The 18,845-nt window shown below is 34.5% G+C and overlaps 1 protein-coding gene across 2 annotated transcripts in view; it reads left to right on the forward strand.

Moving 5' to 3' along the window:
• The window catches only part of LOC100375000 (protein PTHB1-like), a 32,613-nt gene that overhangs the window by 5,206 nt on the left and 8,562 nt on the right, over positions 1 to 18,845 (forward strand). The window contains exons 5-17 of one of the 2 annotated variants that reach the window (XM_085496034.1): positions 172 to 285; positions 1,301 to 1,551; positions 2,159 to 2,246; positions 3,206 to 3,301; positions 4,093 to 4,222; positions 4,640 to 4,824; positions 5,878 to 5,954; positions 7,559 to 7,591; positions 12,761 to 12,817; positions 13,211 to 13,313; positions 14,241 to 14,348; positions 14,945 to 15,085; positions 15,892 to 15,987. In XM_085496034.1, the coding sequence (XP_085352160.1) occupies positions 172 to 285; positions 1,301 to 1,551; positions 2,159 to 2,246; positions 3,206 to 3,301; positions 4,093 to 4,222; positions 4,640 to 4,824; positions 5,878 to 5,954; positions 7,559 to 7,591; positions 12,761 to 12,817; positions 13,211 to 13,313; positions 14,241 to 14,348; positions 14,945 to 15,085; positions 15,892 to 15,987 (1,479 nt within the window). The remainder of the gene's footprint in view (positions 1 to 171; positions 286 to 1,300; positions 1,552 to 2,158; positions 2,247 to 3,205; positions 3,302 to 4,092; positions 4,223 to 4,639; positions 4,825 to 5,877; positions 5,955 to 7,558; positions 7,592 to 12,760; positions 12,818 to 13,210; positions 13,314 to 14,240; positions 14,349 to 14,944; positions 15,086 to 15,891; positions 15,988 to 18,845) is intronic. The other variant, XM_085496035.1, reaches the window with a different exon arrangement.

Raw genomic sequence — 18,845 nt, forward strand, 5'->3', positions numbered from 1 at the left:
CAGTGGTCAATTTAAGGTGACATGATACAATAAATAAACATTTCTGAAAATTTGACAGTAGCTGTGATCTAGTATTTGTTGAAGTCAACTATCAAATGTCAGTATCCCCACTTTATAGGTGAGCAGTATAATCACTAAATGTATATATTTGTTTGTTTTTTCTTTATTTAGTTGTTGCTGGTGCAGTGGAACATGGTAGTCAATACCAACTGAATTTATTGTATGAACATAATTTACAACGAACATCGTTCAATATGACGCATGGACCTTTTGGTGGCATTAAAGGTAAGTGGAGTTTGTTCAGCAGTGTTCTCCCTCCCCAGGCTACAAACAATGTAGTAGTAGTAATGACACAGTGCTTAGTTTCACCACTACACTGGTCTGACCCTGCCATCGTCATTATCCTGACTGCTACAGTGCCATTCCCACTGTGCTATTGCTTTTACTTTTTAAATCAGATTGATAAATTGCTGAAAACTTGCATGTAGTTGTGTCATTCATGATGCAATAATATTTTAGTAAGTCAATAATTTTGTGCAGTGTGTAATTGAGCAGGTTAAAATAATCATCACAATTTCTGTTTGGAGTAATTATGCAAATAATAAGCAAATTTTATGCAAATCAATATGTAAATTGTTATCGCCACAGTGTTTCAAATTTCTTGGGAAACACTGTTTAGTATTTGTTTGCAGTCTGTAATGTATGTAAAGAATACCATATTATAGTTGACTGCATTCAGTATTCATGATGTTACTGTTTGTAATATAGATGTTTTGGGAAGGCCTAATCCACTAGCTGAGATTAATTCTCCAATGGATGCGACTTTGAGAGAACTTTTCGGTATGCAGGTGCTTGTATTCGCCATGGCCTGGTCGATACTTGAAGTACTTCATTATCAGATACTGTTAATGCATTAATTATTCGTTGAGTTTTAGTTTCTCTAATAAGTAAAATCTGAAATAACAATAGAACTCATTGTTTTACTGGTAAATTCATAAACATAAAATTCAGTGAATATGTTGAAATTATCAAAATAGTGAAATCAAATGTCAGTAAAAATAAATTGTTTTACAGTACTTATAACAGGCCTAAAATAATAATAAATATCTGTAATACCCTCCCACCCCCTCATATTTCATGTTGACTCAAGATATAACTGAAATATAATTTGTTAGAGAGCACATTGCTGGCAGTGAATGAACTATATTTTGAATTAAGTGTCTGAAAGGATTACAAAAGTAAAAGTAGATAATTTCTTCTTTTCTACATTGTTTCTTTTTTTTTTCGTTTAATTTGTCAGGTAAAGATTTTCTGTGTGTACAAAGTATGGATGGTACTGTGTCTGTATTTGAACAGGAAAGCTTTGCATTTAGTAGGTATTTGCCAGGATTTCTCATACCTGGGCCGCTACGTTACGTCCAAAGAACCGACTCATTTGTAACCGTTTCGTCAAGTCAGCAAGTGGAAAGCTACAAATATCAAGTACTGGCTGTTGCTACTGATGATTCTAAAGATGAATCACAGAAGATATCAAAAGGAAAGAGAATTACTGTGAGTATATGAATGCTGTGATAAACATTAAACAGTCACATAGATGTTCTCTGATATTGTCAGAGTAATTTTTCATTGCTAATTAGTAAATTTAGTCAGAAACATGAATATATATTTTGTGACCTTAAATTTTATTTTATTTTTCGACATGACATACCAATCTACTATTGATCATATGCATTTACATGACAATAATAAAATCTAAATAAAATTTCAAAAGAGCACTGTCAAATACAGATGTTACTTGCTATGCAAATTACAGTGGTTTGTTTTTGTTATTTCCATGAAATGGAGGTTACCGTGAGGATGCCACAGCAGCAAGAGTATTGATCACAAATTCTTGCAGATTTCGCTAGTCAGTGAAAATCATGAAAATTTGCAACAGAAAAAATGTGTCTGCCTTCCTACGCGGTGGAATGTCTGCAACTTTCATGAAATTTTGTCTGTACAAATGCCATCAAATCTTTAAAACATGAAATTGAATTGGTTTACAGTACATTTACATGTAGTTCAGTATGAACACATTGAAGTCCTGGCAGTATATTAGAATTACAGATCAAATTTAAACTTACAAAACATGTGACAAAATGACTGATTATTCTTTCAGATGGATTGGAGCTTGAATATTGGTGAACAGGCGTTAGATATATGTGTCGTAAATTTTGTAAATAGTCCACCGTCAATATTTATATTAGGTGAGTCTAAAGCTGACAGGTGTGATTATTGGGGATGCACTTGTATATGTTTAGGCATGTGCACATGTGGAGGGATTGGCAAGAACCAGTCATCACACCCAAAGTATAAACTAATCAGGGTCTTATGAATTTGAAATTGCCTGTCAAAATGTTATTTGGGACATTTATATTGGACAAAATAGTCTAAGAACAAAGGAAAACCCAAAAGAAAAAAATTATAAAGTGTTGCCTGTGTCAAAAGAAATAGTTGCTTCAAAAAATTGACAGGCTGGCTACCTAATAGCTATCTATCTGGCTATATAGTACACTGAAACAGAAGGCATTCATTATTCCCTGATGTGGTTATAAAAATAAACATTTATGTGTCTTGGTTAATAACAAACTTATGAGCAATGTTGTCACAGCAGATTGTGAAATAGTGCTAATCAGTGCATGATGATTTTTTTTAGCCATGTGCATACTGACTGGCAAAAATGTCAACGAATTACATCACAGTGCATCATTTTATATCTGCAATGATAGTGGTAAAATTGTAATATGTCATGGTCTGTGTAGTTAATGATGCCAATAAAATACTGTGAAAATGATGAGTAACTTGAGAAAATAAAAGTTAGGGGGGGGGCAGTTGTCATGCCGCGTCCTGTTCGATATGGGACTCATAGCGACGTATACAACGCATATAAAATACAATGTTTATTTACATGAAATTTGAACACGCGCTGCGCAACGACCACCGCGCTTTAACATTTTTATAGAAATACTCTCAGTCTGTTAGATACAAGATTTCAATCCAGGCAGCCAAAGAATTGCATTAAAACAAAGCTGGTGACCTCTGTGTTGTACAATGTACAAGTATTTGTGTGTTGGGTGATTAGTTTGAAAATGAAATAAAATTATCTTAATATTTTCATACAAACTACATTTCAATAAATATTTCATCACCTCTATTGTCTTTACAGGAGAAAGGAATTTATTTTGTTTGAAGGAAAATGGAACTTTAAGATTTATGAAGAAATGTGAATATAATCCATGTTGTTTTCTGCCATATTCAGCAGGTATTCTAGTCTCATATTGTGTCAGTTACAAATGTTGTCCATATACATTATTTCACTGGATTAAATACAATTAGTGATTTGGACAAATGATAAATAAATAGTACCGGTAATCTATTATGCTAGTAAACCAGGAATTCATTTAGGTTGAGCATTTTTTTTTGGTTTCATTAGCAAAGGATCAATCTTGTCAATTATATAATTTGGAGTGCAAACATTCTGTAGTCACAGATTCTATTTTTTAAACTGTCTCAAGGCTTTAAACAAGGCTTAAACTCCAGTATTCTGGGGGCTCCCAATTTTAAGGCCAGATTTGTTTGAATTGTCATTAGGCAAAAACAAAAAAATATTTTGCTTCTTGTCCTAGAAAAAATGCAGTGTGTTTTAATTTTAATGTATTAAGGTTATTTAATATCACAACAATACAAGAAATGACGAGAAACAAAACCTATTTATTTTTTTGGGCCTTAAATGTTTTTGAAGGGTATCAAGGCATTCAGTTGAATTTTGAGCCATGCAATGATTGTGATCAATGTATTCAACATTATGAGCTAAGAACACACATTACCAAACTCATCCGACTTAGTGCTCAATGTATCATTTTTTTAGGGGTGTGGCCAAATGTGACCCCGAAAATAGAAAATGTCCTAAAAGTAGGGGAGGTGGACATTTAGTCGAGCATGGACACTAAGTTGGATGAGTGTGGTATAAGCCATGAAAGAGGATGACCCACTTTTCAATATCACACAAATCACAAATTAAATTATTTAAATTTATTTTATTCTCTTTTACAGTAAATGATGGAACGATAATGACAATGATCTGTACACACACTAAATCACTGTTAGTCTATGAAGATATTACTTTAAAATGGGCAGCTAAATTACAACATTCACCTGTGGCAATCAGAATTGCAAATTTCCAGTAAGTACTATGAGGTTATAGGATCAGGTATAGTTATCTCAGTTTTACAAGCTTTCCAATAAAGTCACTAGTTTTCGTATTAACATCACAGTGTTATATGTATTCAACCCTCACACATTTCCAAATATAGTGACTGTATATTAGGTACATGTAGGTCTCTGTTAGCATGTAATATTTTGGGAGCAAAAATAACAACTTCTATATTTTTGGCTAGAACTAGACCACCTCATGGCTGTGGTGAAGCATGTCATAAAGAACGCTTCCAAATGAGGTCATGAAACCAAGGGCTAGGGTCATTAATGATGGCTAAATCCTATTGTTTTTGCTTTAATCTTTACGTTCTTGCTAAATGTCGTGGTATTGAATTTTCAGTGTCATTACAAAATATATAACTGCTATGTTTCCCGTCTAATACAGAGATTTGAAAGGTGTCATAGTAACACTTAGTGATGATGGTCACTTGAACTGCACCTACCTGGGTACGGATCCGTCATTATTTGTTGCTCCGTCGCCAGAGTCTCGGGAGATCAATTATGCAGAATTGGATGCTGAAATGAGAAACTTACAAAGGTCTATCAAAGAAGCCACACAGAAAGGTGCCGGTGAGTATGCATGAATGAATGGATGATGCCGTGAGTTAAAATAATAACCTAATTGGTCAAATCTCTAATTAACCAATAAAAATGCTGGATGATGCCAGCATGTTCAAATTACCATAGCACATTTGAATATGTTAATGTTATTGAATGCAACACGGAAGAGATTTGCTATGTTGTCGTTCGATCTCTTGGCTTGTTTTTGATGGGAAAACGACATGATTTTGTTTTCAAAAGACTGAGCATTAGAAGAATAATTTAACATTGCTGACAGTGATAACAGCTCATTGTCGAAACTAAGCTCACCCATTCACGCTAGTCACAATAAACATACTCTTGAATAAAAACTATTTTAAGCGTCAGGAAAGATTGAAATGTCCAAAACATGACACCAAAATTTTTAAAAAATAACTTTAAAAACTGTGCGATTTCTTGGTCCCTTTTTATTTATTTTTTAAACCCCGAACTGTCGTTTAACGACCCAGGGCGAATTTACAGCATAATCCGGTAATCCTTTGCTGCTTGTTCAAATAGTTTTAAAACATGATGGCTCAAAAAAATAAGTTTTTATTTTTGTCTATTACCGTTAGGGACGACGTCAAAAGATTGATGTCGGATAAAAAACTTATTTGCTTTAGTTTGGGGGGGGGTTGACCTCAAAAAGTTTCCATCCGACAAAAACGATTTTATTTTTTAATGAAGTCAAAAAAATCTTGGAGTATTTGTAGTTTTTTTTTTTTCTATGCAATCATGGACAGAAATAACAGAAAATGAAAAAAAACACACATCCAAGACGAGAAAATGGTTTGGTCCGAGTTTAAATATATGCGTCAAATGAGGTGCATTTGTAAAGTCTTTTTACACCCACCCGACAACCAACTGCTATGCCATACTACTGTCCGATTATCAATTTGTATTTAATGGTGAATGTAGCCTGACGCCATGACCAATATTTATCAATTAAGTTTCAGTGGGGGGTGGAGGGGGTTTGAAAAAAACTAAAGGAATTAAGTTTTTTATCTTTTGACGTCGTCCCTTACTTAATTTTGTTTTTTGTAGACATTGCACCAAGAAGAGCACAGGATGATGATCTAGAAATAGTCGTGTCAGTCCCTCCAAACTTAGACAACACCTCGGTAAGTATGACAAAACTCTGAAGTCTGGTCATCTATATTGTCAATAATGTTGAGAGAAATTAGGAAAATATTGTTTTTGACTAGTGCATGTAATACTGTAACCACTCATTTTTTCCTGCTAGTAATTTTATGGTATTCATAAAAACACAATTTGTAGAAAATCGCTGTATTGTACAACCCCAGAGAACAATTTTCCCTGACTTTGCACGAAAACTGAAATATTATCTCCTTGTGGTGTTAAATGCCAAAATGGTGAACTTTTTGATTTAATCCAATAGGTGACCAGTGACCTATTTTGAAAATATATTATTAAGTGTACACATGCCAAATATAAAACATGTTGAAAGGATTTAATTCTGCCCTACTGTATGTATATGTAAAATAGGGGTGCAAGGTCATTTTATTCTATGTCACATGCCTAACGGTTGTACTTTCATCTAAATATTTAGCTTGACGGCGACAAAAGGCTTCTGTTATTTAGAAATTAGATAGCTGAAACCAACAACTGTTTACTTGTTCAGTAATTTTTCATTCAGAATATAACAAATGAATCAAATAATTATAATACCTCTAGCATGGAAAACAATAAAAAATATATCTGCATTTGTTTGAATCTTCCTGGGGTTTTGTTAAGAGCCAGTCGCCGGCCATATGGCCTGCTACAAGCCCAAAATGGCCGTCTATTCTCTGCCCCCCAACCGCCTATTAAAGCCGGTCTCGCTGCAGCAGTTTGCACTGCCGAGAGCTTTTTTTTTTTTTTTGGCCTGTTGTTACAAGATGATGGCCTGCTATTAAATGTATTTGTGAAACCCCTGTTGTTCAAATTTGCTATTAAATATTTAGAGTAAACTCTACCGAACATCACCAACATTGACACGATCAAGATTATTGTTGTCATATTCGAACACTTTTTCTTTGTTAATATCGAATGTACGTGGAAGCACAATATTGCAAGATTGAAATAGAAATTCTGACGTTGAACATTCACACATTCATTTTTATGTGTCATACATGTACAAATAAATTAAGTAAGGTTTACATAAGAATACTGCAAAGTATACTCTCAGGCAGTACTGGACTACTTTGACCTCCATTACGCATCTTGCGATGTGATCGCCGTACTGCCTTCATGCATACCTTGCAGTGTTTCTGTGATAACCATCATATTATGTTGACTACAAATCCAATGAACTCTGTGAACCACCTTTTCTTCACCATTAACACTGAACCCCTACATCGTTAGAATGCTTGTAGGAGCCGGGTATTGTGTTTCCTTATAGGTAAATGTTGACGCTGTCCAATAAATGTTGTTTCTTGATCGGTGCTTCAGATCAGTTAAAAAGATATGTTGTCATGGCAATGTATTGATACGCACATAATTAATAGATTGTTCTTCACATTGCTTGAAGCAAAATGCATTCTGCTTAGACTGATCTAAAACTGATTGACATGTCTCATCGTGTGTCTTTTAACCGATAATGGATTGCTTTTTGGAGAGGAAATAACCAATAAGTGTAATTTTGGCTGAAAGTGCTTGGTACTGCTTTACTTATTGTTGTGTTTAAGTGCATGAATATCCATCCAGTTGTGTTTTATTTTTAAAGGTTTCCAAGTATTGTATGCCAGATAATTCATGGGTAAGCAGTATAGTGGTGTGTTTGTGGTGTCCGTTATGCATGCCCCCATGGCTTAATACATTCCACACTTATATATACAGCTGTAAATGTCATGCCTGTTGAGTTCTAACTTTAATATTTAATTTTTTACTAACCTTATTAATCTTGATACAAGGATGTTGGATTTTTCTGTTTGAATACTAATATGTTGGAGAGTATCTGTTAAGGGTCTTATAGTTCGCCCTCATTTTGTAATCCTAAAAAAACATTCAAGGATAACTATACCTATACATAATAAACATACATTCTGTTTTGATCTAGGAAATGCATGTAGATGCTCTTGAGCAATCCAGAATTGCTACATCCATTCAGATCTGATTAGTATAGTACTTTATATCGATACTTTATATCAGTGCTTGAACTTCACAGAGGCATAAATGGGATTGCCTCAATGAGCAATAGGGTTTGCTTCGTTTTCCTTAAAAAAAATTACAGATTACAGATTTCTACTATCGATTTCTAATACTGTCTTTGCTCTTTTTGTTGCGCATACACATACAAAAATTACAGAGGTGTTCCATGGTCAAAATAAGTAATATTTTTATGATTCAGTATACATCATATCTGAATTTGGGTTCATATGCAAATCTATTGGAGATGTGCTTTGAATATTTTGCAAATAAGCTGAGGCAGTTTTATTGAATTTTGAAAATGGATGCCCTCTGACCCGTGAAATTCAAGCCCTGTTTTATCAATATAAGGTACTGTCTGAATGTAGTAGCTGTGTTCTGAGTAAGAAAAAAATTAGGATTATGGATGAGGCTACACTGAAGACTCTTTCTGATCTTTGTCAACTTGTTTTTTGCTTTGTTCATAAATTATTATGATACATTAACACACATTTGTTGCAGTGTGTGCGTTTTCATATTTCCACAAATAATGTTTTCTGGTGATGGCCTGCACCATTTACTTTAAGTGGGGCTGGGAGGTAAGGTGCAGGTTTGGTAGCTTTTTGGGTCAACCATCTCCATCGTGAGAGTATGTGGCGGTATTTTAGGACTGATTAAAATTATTAGGACGCCCTCTATGGTGTACTCACTTATATACTTTGTGGCCATAGAGGGCTGTAAGTTACAAGTAAAATTTTGTTCAACATTGAACTTATAAAGCATGGACTGAGGTTAATAGATTCATTACTCGCCAAATTACTGCACATACTGGTATTGAACATTTGTGCTTTCTGTTCAATCTGAAATGTATTCCTATCACCACATAACTAGCAGTCATTGTATGTGCTGAAAAACATTTCTAATAGAATTTGGTTCAGGAAACAGATTCAAAAATTGAGTTAAATATAAATCACTACAATGTTTAGTCTAATGACTACTACAAAATATATTTCTTGTCTTGACCATTGTGACTACTGTAGAAGCATTATTACTGAACTCAATAATGATTGATTATTTCAAATAGCCCCGGGAAAGTATATATTTTTAGAATCGCCAGACTTCAAGCCTTTCACAAGTGTATTTTGCATGCCCGTATCTGCATTCTACGACGCGTTACTCAACTAAAGATGAAACATTACTTTTTCTGTAAAAAAAATAATTACGCATTTATGCTGGCGATAAGAAGTATTTTTTTCATTTTTCCTAGTTGTTCAATAGTCTGGTAAATTGAATGTGTCTGGTCAGTTTTATTCAAGCAACGCGTTTTAAAAAATAATGTGCTGAATTTCAATTACTGTTTTAGTCGTATTGCCTCCAACTCAAACCACAACTCATTGGTAAATAATCGATGAAATAGTTTGTCTGGACACATTCAAGTTCCTCTCACTGTCACCTTAAAGCTGTGAAAATTTGGTGTTAATCCGACGATAATAAGTATACGTTATTTTTTGTTAAAGACCTTGTATTTTGAAAAACATAAACTCCTAGAAAACGTCCATGAAGTAACAGCAAAGATTTTCAAGCTTGTTTATCGGCACAATCAATTTGTTTTCCCATCAAAGTTTGTTTTAACATGTGTAGGGACATCCAAATGTGTAAGGCTATTGGAAACCAAAAAAATAAAGGAATGGGATAGCTATAATTGGATAAATTCGGCATATGAAAACACCAAAATCAATGATTTTTTTCAGTGGCTGTGTGACCTTGTGTCTGACACATTCATATGCAAATGACTAATCTGTGAAACAAATAGAGGCGGAGACAAACCACTCAAATGTTTGGAAACACTAGTTGTGTGTCAGATAGCTACTGATAACACATCCTAACATTGCTTTGTCTTGAGTTTATCTTTGAAACTTATAGGCACACAGATTAAACCTGTGTTGTTGATTTTGGAAAACAATACTGAGGCTGCCTTGCTTCCCTTCAGAAAATCTACATTTTAACCAACTTACATGACATTCTATGTTATGTTGACTTTATCACATGAAAGTTTATAGTGCATTTCATCAATTAATAAATAAATGTGAAATTTTCAACACAAATAATAGTCTTGCTACCTTATACTAGTTTTCTGTCAAAATACATAATTGCCTCATTATTTGTATCTAAATAATCATAGTACCTTTCAAATTATCATTATCAGTTTAATCTTATCAAGTGTTTATGTATATTTCTATTCATACTGAAATTATACTTATGTTGTCACATGGACATTGAAATCAACGTGAAGTAAGGTAGTTAGCCATCAGAGAAGGACTTTGGCATCACGCTGTATCAGTCACATGATTAAATACATCATTCTGATTGGCCTGAACTACATGTACTATGTATATTCCTATTTAAGATGCATGACCACATAAGAAGCCTCTGGTCATATAATATACTGCAGAATAAAATCAGAGAATAACAGAAAGTTTACTTGGTACCGGTACATTATTTTGGAGTGGTGGTGTCAGGAATTGACAACTCGGCAACATAGACAGTGTGTTTTTTATGTGGAAGAGTCAGGGAGGCTGGCACCAAAAAATTGTTATGTACTTAAGTTTGTACTATTGGTAGTGGATTATTATTTTTTTACCAAAAATGCAGTTTATATTATGAGAATTCTGCTTGACTGACAGTGCATACAATAGTTTTATTACACAGTTTTGAATATTACTAGGACCAGCAATTTTGTAGCGGAGACGCTAGTGTGGAACACATATTTCTGCAAAAGTCTGACTCAAAACGTATATCCTTGCAACCAAAAGATGTGTTATAAACTAATGGTTTATTTAATTTAGATGTCTGTTTTTCTCTTCTACCAAGTAAGACAGAAGTCGTCCACCCTTAGTATTTAAGCAAAGGGGTTATCACTTGCGTATACACACTGAAAACGCAAAGACTCATGGGTAGATGTTGTTTGTAAACAATGACATGCTTTGTCAGTCTGCTGCATGGGCAGGTGATGACTCCCTCACTTTAATCTAATATTTTTCGACTAAAATAGAGTTTTCTATGTAAAATATGGAATCCCTTGCTTCATATGTTAGCAATGTTTTTGATTTGCATAATTAATTGTATTTAAAACCACCTATTCACCTATAGTTACTGCCTATTCAAACTAACTTTGTATTTGTGTGTATTATTTCATATTTAATGTTTTGTTATTAATATTCATGAGTTTTTTGTAGAATACATGTATATTGTAAGCGGTGCATTACATGGAGTCAACATCAAGACTGGAAATCTATCAAAACCATAATCTGTGTAATCTGGACTGCTATTTAAACTGAAAACCTGTCTCAATTTATCTAACACCTATATTGAATGGGAACATGCCTAAACCAAACCCTGTGTTAACTGAAAACTGGCAAAGGCAAATCCTGTGTAAACCCAAACCCTGTTTAAATCACCCCCTAAAAAACATTCATATGTTCAGTTTAAAAAGATTGTATGTATTTCTTTTCTCTACCTACATGTATGTTGGTACTGTACTGTACCAATGAAAATTTTTTACTGAGACATATTGAAAAAGAATGATCGCTTAGAATTGTTTATGTAATATACATACGGTATAGTCTGACACAGCACTTAGACTATGTGTCATGTCAGCGTCTATTCCGACTCTATGTAGTGTACCTTTCAATAAATAGTTACATGTAATATTTGCATTGGATAATTAACTTAGATTTATACCTCAAGATATGTAAAAAAAACTATAAACACAATGACAACCACATTGCCAATACCAAATCAGACCTGGTACCCATGCTGAAGTATAGCTTTTCAAAAAAGTCTCTAAACATGTACATATTTTTGTGAAATTGTACCCCTTTTCAAGTGTAGAAACTCATAATAGATACCCCATATTTTATTCAGAGAACTCACCCTGGGCCAATACCACATGTGTGTTATTGGCAATTCTGTTGTCGTTGTGTTAACAGTGAATACAAATAAATTCTGTCCAAACTGATGATGCAATAGGTTTCAGTTTTAAAGATTAGTTAAAAATTGCATCGTAAACCTCAGGACTGGATATCAATTATGGAGCTGGCAAGAAAAAACTAAAAAAGTAGGCCATGTGTTAGTACCAAAAGTGGGTGTGGTTGAATGCATTACGTCACATTCAAACAATTTCCTTTGTTTGCATCAAACATAGCACTTATTGAGGCTGTTATACCTCATTATTAAAATTATGACTATAAGTAGGAAAATAATGTATAAAATATTACTTTCACAAAAATACCTCAAAGTATGCATCAGTGTATATATTGAGTAGGATATGCCGACATAAAACTCTCTCCACTGTGATGTAAAAACATGCATACTAATTATCAATGAATTAAAGTAATTACAAACACTGAGGACAAATCTCAGTGTCTTGCAAAGAGCCTATCTTTTTGATTAAGCGACAATCACATAACTTTTGAACTTTTTCAGGATTAACTTATTTTGTGTTACACAAGACAAAATTGCTTGTTGTTTTTCTGGAATGGGATTGTGAAAATTAGCTTTAAAGTACTTTATGCCTGCTATTGTATTGATGCAATATGGCATATAGTGAGTTTGTGGTTTGCAGTGTTCATCTCCATCAATTATTTCCCATGATGCAATGCATGACACAGAATGAAAAAGTTTCAAAGTCACTCAGGTTTTTCCTCCAGATACTAAGAATTATGGGTAAGCTGTATAAGCTGTGATCCGAATCCACTTGAATGATAAATAATTTCGTCATAATTGTTTTGTTTTTTGGCAGCAAGCGGCAAATGTTGAAGTTGATAGTGAAGATTCTGTCCCGTCCATTACACCAAAGGTAAAAGACATCATCATCAGTCGATACAAAAAAAAACTATTGATTTACTTTTTATAAAATATATGCACACTTACCGGACTTTCTCACTTTTTTCTTATATTCTTTAATATTTCTGGAAAGGAACCCTAATTTTGGGGCCAACAAAAAATTTGAGTTAATTTGCAGTCTTTTTTTGTCCCAATCTTCTGAAGGAAAGTGCAGACTATAAACAGGACTATTTTGTGAATTTGTGATGAAAAGAGGGAATTGGTTGTGAAAAGGTTAAGTTAAAAAAAATACATTTTTGGACCTTTTTTAAGTTTTTAAGGGATATAACGTCATATGTGCATACTTGTGTTTAGCATCATCGCTGTCACTGGTAAATGATTTCTTTTTCATTGTGTTTTGATTCAGGTGATTTTAAAAAGTAAACTGGCATTGCAGAATGTGAGATTATCTGTGTTTTCACCATTCCCGATTGCTGTCAATCAAGACACTTTTACATTTCCTGTAATAGGTGAGTATAAGTTTGCAATCCATGCATATTAGGAAAAGGGTGAAGAATATGTAGATGATATGTTGCCCATGAATGGTTGATTTTGTGAGTGATGTTTTTCTGTGAATCCAATTGTCAATCAGATTTTGAGCAAAAGAATTGCATGAAGTATTATTGAAATGATGAATAAGAGTGTTCTACACTTGAACACAATGAATTATTATGTGATCACAAACATACATAATAATTTCAAACACCCCCATCAAATATACAGTGGTACTTTTAATAAGAAAATTCACAATGATTGAATACAAAGTCATGACAAATACCACTAAGGATCTTCCAAGAAATTTTGCAATATCTCATGGGAGATAACAGTTTTCATGATGACTTTATTTTGGCGACCACTTTAAGATGCTGTTTTTACGAATTCCCTCAAAACTATTTTATTGTGAAATCAGATAGCAACAAAACTGTTCACAGTATTTTATCCATGCATAGTTGCTTGGGTGTCCAGTATTGAACTTGTATGGTAAAATGGCATGTTATGCACCATCAGAATGGTCATGTCTGCGTTACTGTTGCTGTTGTTGTTGAAAAATTTCATATTGTACTTTACATGTGATTTACATGTGATTTTCATGTGATTTACATGTGATTCACATGTGATTTTTCATGTGATTTACATATGATTTTCATGTGATTTTCATGTGATTTACATAAGATTTTCATGTGATTTTCATGTGATTTACATATGATTTTCATGTGATTTACATATGATTTACATATGATTTACATGTGATTTACATATGATTTTCATGTGATTTTCATGTGATTTACATGTAATTTTTCATGTGATTTTTATGTGATTTTCATGTGATTTACATGTGCTGTTACATACTATCACCATTTATCAAAATACCTAATATTCTCATTTACACATTGCAGGTGACATGTCCAGTCCAACGCAAGCTCTGGTATCTTTTTTCCAGAGAGGTCATTGCATACCGTCCTCATTAACAGCTGAAGCATCAGCAACTTATACAACTCCATCAGGTTAGTTTGCTTTTCACTGTTTCCAAACTAAAAACTAATCTGGCTGTGTATGTTTGCAGGCTGGGGGAGTTGTTATCATAATAAGGGAACAAGACTAGAATTCTGTGCTTCCAATATAGGTCAAATTACACACATGTAACACATTCAGACATTCTAGTATACATGCAATTTATATTAAACATTGTTTTCCTGGTTATATTTCTGTGGATATTTTTTTAAATGACGATTGTTTCCTCAATAATTCATGGTTGGAAATCAGTCTGATATAAATTTTCCATTGGCAGCTGTCAAATGGTTAGGGAAATTTTGGGGAAAGGTAACAACCTCAAAAATGAAGGCTCACTCTATTATGTATTGTTATGTATTTCTCATTTGCATATATTTATTTGCATTTCCACTTCACCATAATTTTCTTGACTGTTATACAAGGAGGCTGGCAATTGGATCCAGTCAAAATATGTGTTCATAGTCGCTCAGAATTTACACACAAAAAATTGCTTATAACTTCAAATTGAGTTAGTGTAAAGGAAATGTCTGTGCTGCTAATCTACTGTTGACTGAACAGACTTATAACAAGACTCCATGATTGATTACAGGAGCTCCCCGGATAACACAGACTAAGTTTGATCTTCCTTTATCACTGATTTGTAAAGCATGTACACCAGTGAAGAATGCACAGCATAAAATAACTATTGATACAAATAAAAGTCCTGTCAACCTTAATGATCTATTCCCTGGTAAGTAAACAATGCCTTTCATTAATATAAGGTTATTACGAAGATACCTCAAAGTATGCACAATGACAGTAACGTGCAGCGGAGGTTGATGCGACAGCGTACTGTCTGAGTGCATACTTTGAGGTATCTTCGTAATAACCTTATTATTATACATCTTTTCCTTCCAAGAATACATCATGGGAATGCCGAGATCCAAAAAGTTTAGAACAGAATCAGCGAACTTCTTTGTATGAAGTCCGGTCAAACCCTGGTGGCAGCCATATTTGGAATTCGCATTTCCTAATATGGTAGGATGGAAATACCCTGTAAAATACCGCAAAATTATGGCATGCTGTAATCTATGGTGTTACGGTGACAGATGTATAATAATAGTAGTGCGACCCTTTTTTTTTTAATTTTCCTGGACACCAACAAATCATGTTTTACATATAGGGGATTTTCCGTACAACTGCGAGATCTCGCGAGATGTATGAAAAAAACGCATCGAACGTCTGCCGCATCAAATGTGGACAGCACATTATTAAACATGGAAATGTCCCCCAAAATACTTCGCGTTAGTCGAATCCCACGCGATGTTTGACGCCACTACGACGCTATGACCTTTGTTTGTCCTGTTTTTACGTTCGATTTCACGCATAACGCGTGATTCTCGCAGTGAACGGAAAATGGTCTATTCATGCCATGCTAATTTGCGCCTTGGGATTTTTAACAAGAGGAAAGAATTAAGAGGGAAATTGGTTATAGCTGTTGTGAGGTTGTTTCAGATCATTGTCACATCGTTCTAATATATCTATGTCTGTTTTCAGAATTACTGGGTGAGAATGCTGGAGGTCCTGGCAATGCTCTTGGTTTTCAGCTCTTTGCTGGGCCTAAAATAACAGTTCTTGCATCTAAGACATCACGTAAGTAGTTACTACAGGTGATCAAGTCAGAATAAATCATGTTTGTTCTCCATCCTCGGATTTTTCGCTTTAACCTTTTCACCGCCAGACTTTCTTAACCAAATTTTCCTGCAATTTTTAGCTCTGCTGTCGACTTTGTCGAGCGGAGCTTATCATATGAGTGATTGTCCGTCGTCGTCGTCCGTGTCAATGTTTTACTTTTTCAACTTCTTGAAAACTACAAGCCTGAATGCTTTGCTACTTGGTGTATATGTACCTTGGGTAGACCTCTTTTAGATTTGTTCATTTCATGATGATATCTTCAATTCTCTAATTTTGGTGAATATTTTTGTCGTCTTTGGTAAAAAGTTACCCCAGACCATTCGTCCCGGTATTATCGCTATCGCCACACGAGACTCCAGCTTGTCTCCTATACAATTTTCCTTCCGCCCACTTAATTTTAATATTCATATGACCTTTGCACTGACATCGATAGCCAATCGCATTCGACCGCGGACGTCACTCTAAATAAACAACTGAATAAATTAATATACCATATTTGGAAGATAGCGGGTAAATTCAACGTTGTTGGTGTGTTCCTTCGGGTTCCGAAGTCGCACGAAACGAGTTCATGTTCCGTTATCTTTCGCAAGTAAAACAGGTCGTTATGTATTAAACATGGCATTTGTTTTCTTGTTTTAACCCCCCTTATTATGCAAGCTTCCGTCGAAGTGGTGTTTTTTTCGACGATTTGTGGCATGTTGCAAAACGAACGAAACATTGCGGCATTCTTAGCGGTGGATAAGGGATCGACTATGTCGTCACATTTATGTCTCGTTTGAAAGAGAATAAACAACCGCTCAGAAAAATATGTTGCTAATATTTAAGTGCGGTGCCTTGAAATCGCCTGCCCGACGTCCAAATTTCAAAAGGATGTTCGATTTGCAATGACGACCGTTCATATGTACTAGGCGACGTTACTAATTACTACTAGGGTCGGTGTTTGCATTAAGAATTATAGAACAAAAGATCAGCAAAGCGGTGCTTTTGTTGGCGATTTTGTCAAAGGGAATATTGATAAAATGTTGCAAAACAGAATCGCGAGTTGGGTGAAAAATTGCGCCGGCGGCATTCTCAGCGATGGCGACACCCGAGAAACACCGTGTCACGGTGCATTCGTGCATCAGTACACCGAAGAAATACATACATATTGTTGCGGACGACTATTGTAGACTGTGTTCATGTAGTCTTCGAGTTTGTGGACAGTTAAAGTCGTGTGTGAATTTATTCAAGCCAGGAAAAGCAGGAGGGATAACTTATGGAAATCGTCTTTCCAATTTGATCCAGTGCGACGTTGTGAAAGGAGCGACTCTGTCGTCTCATCTATGTCTAGTTTGTAAGAGAAAGATTGATAGCGCAGAAAAATCCGCCAATAATGTAAAACAGTGGCGTGAAATTGTCAGTCATTCTAATATCTCCCAACTTGTGAACGAAAGAGTTAAGCGTGCTGCCTTGAAATCGCCTGCCAAAACTAAAATGTCACGTGTCACGTGACTTTGTTTACTAAAGACAGCGTAGGCGTTTGATTGACACTCAACTCATTAGTATTCCACCAATCACAGCTACATCTACTTTCTGGATGTGCGCAGTCAAATTGTATAGGAGACAAGCTGGAGTCTCATGTGGCGATAGCGATAACACCGGGACGAATGGTCTGGGGTAGTAAAAAGTGATATTTTCAACTTCTTGTCAAAAACCGCAAGTCCAATTGCTTTGATATTACATATATAAGTACCAAATGTGGACCTCTCTCAGATTTGTTCATTTTGTAATGATATCTTTAAGGTAGAGATGCATGTTTGTGGGCACTTGGGAGTGAATTTTTTTTCTTTGCTTTTTATTATTCAAACAGTCTTGGCTATAGACTGTTAAAATTTTGTAGAATTGTGAATCGTGGAACATACTCAAAAAGCGATTTTAAAATATAGATAACAGGTGCAAACATTCTCCTATTTGAATGCTTAGCAAGATTTAGCAAGGCTATACATAAACAATAAAAAAGAAACATGGTGAAAAAAAGAAATGACGGGATCTCCATATTATGCACTATATTTAACTTTTTACAAAACGATAGTACATTTAAATTTGGAACTGTTACAGCCATTTTAATTATGAGCATTAGCAAACTTCTTACTGAGTGAATTGTTATGCAAATTAGCAATTATCTCAGCTTCTTTTTAGTGCACATCCCAGAACTTTAAAAAAAAATAGCTCCTAGACGCTTTGACCTTTTGTTTTGAAATTTTCACAAATGATTGACAATGTGTTTATCTTCAAAACGCCGTCAGGACATTGTTTTTGGTTGAACAGTGTTACAACAATCGTACAGACGACTAGCCTGGATGTTAATTTATGCAGAAACTTGAAGTAGTGAAATTTGGGCTGCTGCCCTGCAAAATTGACAACTGGTTGACAGTTTTCAAGACGGCGATTTCTTCATAGTAAACAGATGTACCCATAAACCAATTTTGACAGGAAACAGAAGCATGGTTTAGGAGCTAATTTTTTTAAATCACTTTTGACCAAAAAAGCACATTTTTGTGCATATATAAAAACTACAGTGTCCATAAAAAAAAAAATACTAAAAAATTTTTAAAATTCATACAATAAGCTTTCTGAAAATATATAGTTTTGTGGACAATGGAGGTCATCTTGGTTTCCTAATTAACTAATTAAAATACCTGTCAGGTAAACTGCATCTCTACCTTAATTCTCTAATTTTGGTGAATATTTTTGTAATTTTTGATAAAAAGTGATTTTTTGACTTCTTGTTGAAAACCGCAAGCCCAATTGCTTTGATATTACATATATAGGTACTA

The sequence above is a fragment of the Saccoglossus kowalevskii genome, chromosome 22, assembly GCF_978046115.1.
Source record: "Saccoglossus kowalevskii chromosome 22, keSacKowa6.1, whole genome shotgun sequence".
Lineage (NCBI taxonomy): Eukaryota > Metazoa > Hemichordata > Enteropneusta > Harrimaniidae > Saccoglossus > Saccoglossus kowalevskii.